This window comes from Mauremys reevesii, linkage group 7 (assembly GCF_016161935.1).
Source record: "Mauremys reevesii isolate NIE-2019 linkage group 7, ASM1616193v1, whole genome shotgun sequence".
Lineage (NCBI taxonomy): Eukaryota > Metazoa > Chordata > Testudines > Geoemydidae > Mauremys > Mauremys reevesii.
The window spans coordinates 118,630,547-118,639,706 of NC_052629.1; the positions used below are offsets into that span (position 1 = coordinate 118,630,547).

The following is a 9,160-nucleotide window of genomic DNA, read 5'->3' on the forward strand; positions in this document are numbered from 1 at the left end:
CTACTGAGAACTTGCAGCAGTTTTACAGGATTTTTTTTCTCTTTTAATATAACATTCTGTTTCAACTGGTTTCTACATAGACTAACCGGCAATGTTGGGCTAAAGCCAAAATGCAGCTCATTGTTGTGGTCAAAAATAAAAAAAACTGAGAGTAGGGAAGAATAAAGAGATTAATTTTGTCACAATAAAATGAAATATTCTCCTGCTTTTTGGTTGAGAATCTGCGACATTCTCTCTATCTCTTCCCTCCAAAAAGTGAACTTCTTTCAAATGTGTCCATAAGGACAGGAGCAAATGGGAGTGGACTCTGTTATTGTGTATGGTCCATGCTAGAAGGCAGACAGGCATAACTGGCTTCTAAATTTCCATTTCCAAAATTGTCCATCCAAGTTTTTGGCTATGCGTTTGCAGACCTAAAATTTTGCATGCTCAGAATTTCGGAGTTTCACATGGAAACTGTTTTCACGCACAAGTAGAGCAGTTACATATCTGCCCTATTTGCATATTTGAATGCTATTTGTTGTCCAGTATGTGAGCACAAATGCTATTCTCATATGTAAATCTACCAAAAATGTGAGTGCCCAAAATTCTTGTGATTAACAGGAGAAGAGAACATACGATATTATGTGCACACATTTGAAAGTATGAGAAAATATTTTTTTGCCTAATGTTAACACCACTCTGACATCCTGAGTTTGAAAATTCAACTTGAAAAATGGTATGGTGAAAATATAGGGCAGAAAATGGAGAAAAGAATGTCAGAAAAGAAAGTTTAAAAGGATTTCTGCAGTAAAGTCATGGAAGATAATCTCTTCTTGATAATGTAGCCAAAGGCTATCAAATTTATAAACCACCGAACAGTCTTCAGTTGGCAATAACTTTCGACTTAATCCCAAAATTAACTGGTGACTAAGTGAAAGGCTCTATTTTCCACTCCAAACACTTGACTCTTCCAGACCCTCAAGATTGTGCATTTCTAACTCGAAACTGCGTGTATACTAATGGAGATGAAATGCCCTTGATTTATACCATCACATAGTGTCATGAGGTTGAAACATTGCTATGCAACAGTGTGGTATCACTGACGAGGCCTTACTAACCAAAATGTGAGTGATAAAATATCTCACCATGATGCCCTAACAAAATGTCTGCTAGGAATGCTGAACTCATTTTTGAAAGTTATTTCTTTATTTCTCTCGCTTTCCTGCACACCCTCAGATGCAAACACTTTCTCTCCCCTATTTCCTGGTAAGGGCTGGATGTGACTGCAGAAATCTTGAACCTACTCCTGAACCTTAACTTTCAAAATGGCAGCACATTCTGTTTCTGGTATGGCCAAGCACCACATTCACGAGCGCTATAAAAACATGGATTTTTTTTTTCATTCAAACTTTTAATATTCCTGAGTATCGATGGTTTCTAAAGGATGTGTCTGCACTGCAATAGAAGACCTGCAGCAGGCTGCAGCTGTCTGGGGTCAGCTGACGCAGCCTCAGGCTGATGGGCTAATCAAATTGCAGTGTGGAGGTTCAGGCTCTAGGACCCAGGAAGGAGGAGAGTCTCAGAGCCTGGACGCCAGCCCAAGCCCCGCAAGCCCAAGTCAGCTGACCCAGGCTCTGAGAGTTGGTGCCGCAGGTTTTTTATCTCAGTGTAGACATACCAAGAGATACATTTGTAACAATATAAACTGATTTCCTATATTGTTAAAAATGTTGCAATAAAACACATCTAAAAAGAGTAATTATAAGTAGGTTTTTAAGGTAGCATTACTTAAAATAAATATTTATATAATAAATTGGTGGGTTAGTGGTAACAAGTACTGCAAGACAACAGAAATGTGAATTTGAGACATGACACACAAGAAACACTATAACCCTTCTGGGCCTAAGATTCAAAACTATGTATTTGAAATAAAGTGGAGTGCAAAGATGTGCTGGTAAAAATACATGTTGCAGGGTAATCCATAGAGTGACACTGATATTAACTTGAGAGAGAGAAAATAAAAGAGAGGTTCACTTTCCCCGTCTAGAACGGCATTCTTATAATAGGAGTCAAGGAAAAAGCAGCCTGTAATACTGTGCATTTTCACTGTTATACAGCCGATTATAGCGTAAGTGAAGGGGAGATTATTTTGATAGCCTGCATCTGGAATTCTGTTTACAGTTCTCTGACACCATCCAGTGGCAGGAGGTTAATGTTAGACTAGTTTCGTGAGGATTTTTTTTTTTTGCTTTAATTTCCACTGCCATAAAAGACATTTTACTTTAGTTTTTTAGCCTGTTTTCTAATGCTGTCAGATTATTTAGTTTTTAAATCCATTTCCAGTGCTTTCAGACTGTTTTAGAGACATAATTCAAGTTCTCTCTTTTATCCATCTTCCTAAAATGACTATCACATAACAAAAGCAAACTGAATTTCTGGAAGCAGAAAATATCAGTCATTTACTGTGTACTTGTTGAAAGTATCTTTATTTGTATGTCCTGGTTAAAAGGCTGTTTTGTATTTCATATGTACCAAAATCAGTCTTTTGATTGTGAGAAAGATTGGTTCATTTTTCCAACTTCCTATTTTCATCCTTTTGCTTAAAACCTTTTTTTTTTTAGCTTGTGTCTTGTATTGATTTTGTTAATACATTAGTCAAGTTGAGTCTAGAGCAATCAACGTGGTGCAGCATGCATCTAATGTACTGCTCCCATTCTGACCTGTCGGTAGATTAACCTCAGCAACTTCATGAAGAGAAAATGTTAGTTTTAAATACTCGGATACCACAAATAGCATAATGTTCTTGCTCTGTAGGAAAATAGCCAGCAAAATGTCTTTCGCTCTATCTCACCTCCCTCCCCCCACACTCCTTTTATGGAAAAGTCCTATAGAAGCCTATCTATCAATCCATCTGGCTAATCTTAGTTATATTAGGTTATCACTGTGTGCCAGATTAATCCTGCGTGGTTCATTAGAAATTAAAAGGGATTCCATACAAGTTATTCTAACAACCTAAATAATTTTATAGTGAAGGATACCTTTTAAGTAGGCTTTTTAAAACTACCCTGAAGAGTTCTTCTGCTTGTGGATATGTATTTCTGCCTTAAATACTACAGGATGGTTGGGGAAAAAAACTATGTCAAGGTTATAATCTTCTATGAAATTCTACCGGACTTTTCTAAACATTACAGAGCAGGCAGGGCTACCTTCTGTCATAGATTTCAGATGCTGCTTAGTTGTCATTGACCTTTGTAGACAAGCTGCGACTGTCCGTGCAGTGCATGGGGATGGAAAGCATGACCTCTTCTCCCAGTGCTGCTAGGACAGTAGCAGACAGTTAGTTATTCCTCCTCCAGCCATCTGCCTCTTTGATCACAAAAGTAACCAGACCTGCTGCTACAGAGATATCTTTGGCCTCTATCAGTTGAGGGAGTGGGAACCTTGACTTGAGCCCACTGCAGAAACAGGCTCTTGCTTGTGGCAGAATAGAGTTATTATCTATCTCAATATATTGTATAATTATTATAAAAAAACCAAAACCCTCTCCATGTTTCTATTAAGCAAAATCACACTTTAAAATCATGAGCATCCCGAAGAGAAAGTTGCATGCTACTGAGCATGTTTACAGCATGATTAATAATTAAGGGTGTAATTAAAGTATAACTGCAGATATAATTACAATTCATTTTGGTAGGTCTAGGAATTATGAAGTAATAAAACATTTTGACAAGGCAAATGAACAAGGAATTTGGTGTGGGGGAGGAGAGTTATAGAATCAACTCTTTAAGAGGATCAGTTCAGGTCCTTATGTTGACAACTTATGATGCAGTCCCTAGTGTGAATTCCACCAATGCAGCCAAAACACCTGACGAGGGATCCTTGTATGTTGCTTAGTGCATCGATTTTCAGAATTGTCACTTAACTTTGTTGAAGAAAAGGGTCTGAAAAGTCCAGATTTTTCTTCACTGCTCTGTTTTCCTAAACGAAGGGGTTATAACCAGGGCGGAATCTGAACAACTACTCTTCGTTGTTTTGAAAGAGTCAGAAACCTTCACCATTCACCCTATGACTCTGTTCCTGAAAAAGGATGGGGAGCTGGGATGAAAAAGAATGAAATCAGGAAAGGAAAAAGATGATCAGAAAAAGGACTTGAAATCCTACAAAGTTAGTGCAATCCAAATTATGTCAGGATAATTTAATTTGGAGAAATCTTGAGAAATTACCTCTTTCCTGACACAAACTGATTATAGTTTATCTTCGTGTTCTTCAGCAATCTCCTGGCAGATTCATGAGTGGTGTGCAGTAGTCTTTAAAATGGCTACCATCCTTGTGCTCTCATTTAGGTGATCTTATCTCACCACTGAAGCTTTTGGTGCTCACATGATTGCCAGATGTGTAGCCCAGCATTCCTTGGTAAACATGCTTCATAATTTGTTGGTCTTCCATCCTAGCAATAGGACTGTACCAAATCTAATCTACATGTCTAGGGAACTCTATGGCTCCCATCTCTGTCATACCTGAGCATCTATGATGCCTGAAATCAGGGACAAATTTGTCCCATTATGTCCGGCACACTTTTAACATACCGGGCAAAGTGATTTCATAGTCAGATCGCAATTTTGAATATGAAGATCATTTTCAGTAAATTCCCAGTTCTTTCACATAATTCTATAATGCACTGTTTTGACCCAGTGTTGTTTTACATATGGAGAACCTCTTGGTAAAAAGTAGAGCCTGTTTGCAGTCAATGAATGAACAGGAGAATAAACTTAGCATTACTGAACACACTTATGGTTGTGAACAGTTTGCCTAGTTCTTAACAATCCTCCATTTTGGGGACTCAGTTGCCTGGCAGCCTACTTTGTAAGTGTCATGTCCGTCTCCCTTGGGACGTTTTAGATGTTCAGTTTGTGCTTAGTAAATCCTCAGAAAGGGTTAAGAGAAAGAAAGTCTGCCAGTAATTTTCTAAATCCTTTGTCTCACCCATCATGCAATGCAAGTAAAAACTGCCCATCATGTTCAGTTTGGTGTTTCCAGGAGGTGCCAAATGCATTGCATCCAGCCAGGCAAGAGGCTTCTGGGGAAACACTAAATATATGTGATCACTGTGCCAGAACGTTTCGAAGGACCTGTCCCTGTGCAGCTTTAATAAACGAAGAGCTTCAATGACAATCAGTCATCTCTTTTCATTAATCAGTTCTCATTTAACTCTGCATTTGCCTTTTATGAGAGTCTGACAGTGTGAAACATGCATTTCCCTGAAATGTCTCTCTTAATTTATAGCCTTTTCTCCTGACTATGAGAGCACTCTGTTGAGTGTATTTGAAGTGTTTGTCTACAAACAGAGCACATAGGTTCAATAGCTGTACAGTCTTACAAATGATATTATAGTATTTGGTATCTTTCAAGGAATAAAGGATAATGTCATGCTCATTTTCTGAATAATTTACAAATGAATGCTCTTCCATCTCCACTACCATCCTGGACTTTAAGCAGAGGTGCAGAAGTACTTTATGGGCAGAGGGTCAGACTATTCCTTGGCTACCTGCATCAGGTACTCCCAAACAGTCAAATTCTCAGGATTGCTCAGAAACCTCAAGCTTCTTAAAAAATAAAAGTAATAATAATAATTTTACTCCTTTGAGGAGATCACAGGTGGATTTTAGAGTTATAATTTATAACTGTGGTGGGGTGTTTTTTTTTAATAATAATACTGCTAACTTGAGTCCAGTGCTTTAGTCTTCAAAATGTTTTACGAATGTTAATGGAATGAAGCATGGTCCATTATCCATGGTATAATTATCCATTGACTTCAGTGGACATTGGATTGGCCCCTGGGTCTTCATAACACTCCTGTGATATAGGTAAGTACTGTTATCAGAGAGTAGCTTATCTGAGGCCATAGAAGTAGGCACTGTCAGAGATGGAATTAGATTTTAGGAGTTCCTGGGCTCAGACCCCTAGGTGACTCCCGTCTCTTTAAAGCAAAATGAAATCTGGTTTAATGCTTTAAACCAAGTTGATGAAGGGTTAATAGAAAGCATTTGCAACATGTATTCATTAGTTAACCTTTTCAATCTCCTTTCTAGGAACGAATGTTCATGAGGCCCAGCGCATTCTGAATGAAAGCGGGTTACCAATCACCTCTGCAAGGGACCTTGAGGATGCAGCAAAGAAAGCAGTGGCTAGTGTGGAAAACAAATGACTCCTTGAAGATATTTGCCTGCAGAGGGTCTGTGATTCACAAAAGTGACCTTCACATTCTTGTTGCAGAGAGAATTATTAGGGTTCGTTAAAGCAGTCATCAGTATTGTTGAACTTACCTATCTGACATATGCAGAGGGTACCAAAATTAGTGAATCCTCAATCTGCATATTTCTGGATTGAGAAATACATTAATTAACATTTAATTCCACAAAGTTCCTGGGGTTTTTCCAAAATAATGTAGTTGATGGGTTTGTGAATGAGGTATAGTCAGTAACTTACTGATTCCTGTCAATAGGGTTGTTCCCTAATCCAACAAATACTGTTTGCACATTTTTTTGGAAAAACATTTTAGTTCATTTTTCATGTCCTAAAGAGTCAGCAGGCAAAAGTAAATCCTAATAATTGATGTATTTTTATGAATTTTTACAATAACAATCAAAAAAAATCTGCTTACAATAAATATATTTTTCCAGATGTATAGGATTTGTTTTCTTCCTTAGATAATTTGTGGTGTATCACACTCCATGCCTTAACATATCATCTTTGTATTCAAATATAAAAAGTATACCTCACATTGGGAAGAAAAATTGAATATATTATTTGTGGTAGTGAAAGGACCTTCCATTCTTATACTGTACCAGTAAACAGATGAAATGTGATTCAGCTGATTGTGCTGGCCATTGGACATGAAATTAAGTATAGTCCTTCCAAATGTAACAGTGACCTACAGTGTCTATGGGTGTATGTATGCAGTTAATCTAATGGCTGCCAACTTTTCAAAATAAACTCTTTAAGTAATAGGAGGTATTGCAGTTCTGAATATTCAGTATAATGTATGAATCAATAGCAGCACTATGTGAGTAATAAGAAAAAAAATTTCTCAAAATAGTCATTTTATTTCCAAAAAAGAATTTTGATTTGCTGTTTTAAAAAAAAAAGAAAAAAAAAAACTTTTCTTGTTCAGTTTTCACAAACATTTGAATGCTCAAGCTTTAGTGATGCAAATACTTTAGACAAGCAAATTCTAAGTTGCAGTACTTGAATATCCACTAAAAATCCTATTTTGATTGTGTAGTCATTTGTACTGTTATAATAATTCAAGCTGTTGATTATTTACACAAATCATTCAATCAGGGAACAGAAGACACTATCATGTGGCTTGAGTAACTAACCAATGCAGTACACATTGCAGACCACAAACTGTTTGCTGAAATTTGTGAATAATTTTGAGTAATGTACCAATGAGAGCATGTCATGATCTGTTTCTGAACAATTTGTAAATGGGGGAAAAGGTAAAATTTGTCTAATAAATTATTCATTGTGAATTATTTGCTCCGCTCTAATCAACACTCTGCTTTATTTGGGGAAAGAAATACTTTGTCATTTAAATTTGTGTTGACATTTCCATGACAACATTTATATTCAGAAATGATTTTTTTATTAATCTATGTAGATCTACAAGTATAGCTAGATTCTGCAATTACCTAATTCCTCTTCCTTCAGCCTGTTGCCCAAGGAAAAAAATATGTCATCATTAAAATAGTGATAGACATACTAGTGTGAGTTACTGTCCATATAAGAAAATTACTAATTCAATTAAAGATAATAAGTATATGATTCATTTAATGAGGATCTGGTAAATGATTGTACGGTGGGCTACTTAAAAAAGAAAAAAACACTTACCATAAACATCTCAGTATGATGACATATTCTAAGTACAGGAAAATAAAAACATTTTTGTGTCAGTCAGTAAAGTGGTAAGGTAAATATTTCCTTGTTAAGGTCCCATACAGTGTCTAGGTTTCTTATGGTATCCAACATATACAATAGATATGTTCACTCAGGTTAAGCTGCATGTAGATCTGAGAGAAGTCAGTATTTGTTTGGACCTGTGCTAATAATCCAAATTTTCATATTACTCATAGCTTTTTTAAATAATATTAAATAATTAGTGATTTTGAAAGTTTTGTGGTAGTTGGAATTTAATGTTTTTTGCTACCAGTGTTGTTTGAAGCAGTGCAGATTTCCCTAGGAGTTTGTGTTTAAACTTTCTACTAATTTTTTTTAAATATACAGAGCTGGTAATTAAATTTAGCAACCCATGAAAAGGAGTTTAGGTTTTTGAGGGAAGTAATTTTACTTAAAATGGCTGACTCAACTTCCAGTGGTAAATATGATTGTAAATAGATCCAGTTTTTCGTTTTAAAATTCATCTTAATGTCCATGGAGCTGCCTACTTTCCCAGAACATGTGAATAAATGCTCCTCTCTGTTCTTTATGGCCTCACTAAAGTCCATGGAAAAACTCCTATTGACTTCAACAGGATAAAATCTTGATCCTGTATTTCTCACCCAGGCCTTAAACAGTGAATTTCAGTTTCTTGCATTTAGTGGTGGAAAATAGTACTTGAAATTTAAAACGATCTTTTTATACTGGTCACAGAAGTCTTTTCTTGCCTTACCATGAGCGTCTTGTCTACTTTGATCCAGTAATTTGCAACAGTCACTGAAATGTATCTATAAGAAATGAGTGAAAGATGCACACTAACTTACCTTTTTTGGTTCTAAATTCATAAAGAATATAACATTTGGCACATTGGTATGAATTTTTTTAAAATGTTTTCATGTGCACCAAATATTTAGCCAAATAAATGCAAAAGTCAACCCAATTAATGACTCTGCTTATTCTTTTTAGAGTAAGAAAACTGATTTGTTTGCCTGCTGACTTGTCTGCTCTTCCATGCTGCACCTTCTTATGGACCTGTGAACTGAAGCCCATGTGGATTTATTTCCATATGGACAATTCTTGTGTGATCTTAGGCTTTTAAGTATTTTGGTTGGTTGGTTTTAAATGTATGCCTCCATTTATGATAAGGTGTTTCCAGTCCTGTCCAAGCTTCATACCCAGTATCCACATACAGAATGGGGCAGTGCACTGCACACTTACAAAAACCTTATTTTTATTTTGAGGA

General features: G+C 36.3%; 1 protein-coding gene across 1 annotated transcript in view; it reads left to right on the forward strand.

The window, feature by feature from the left end:
• SUCLG2 (succinate-CoA ligase GDP-forming subunit beta) overlaps positions 1–7,865 on the forward strand; it is a 215,016-nt gene extending 207,151 nt beyond the window's left edge. Inside the window, exon 11 of the mRNA XM_039482509.1 lies at positions 6,072–7,865. Coding sequence (XP_039338443.1) covers positions 6,072–6,187 — 116 coding nt within the window. The 3' untranslated portion in view covers positions 6,188–7,865. The remainder of the gene's footprint in view (positions 1–6,071) is intronic.
• The last annotated feature ends 1,295 nt before the right edge of the window (positions 7,866–9,160 follow it).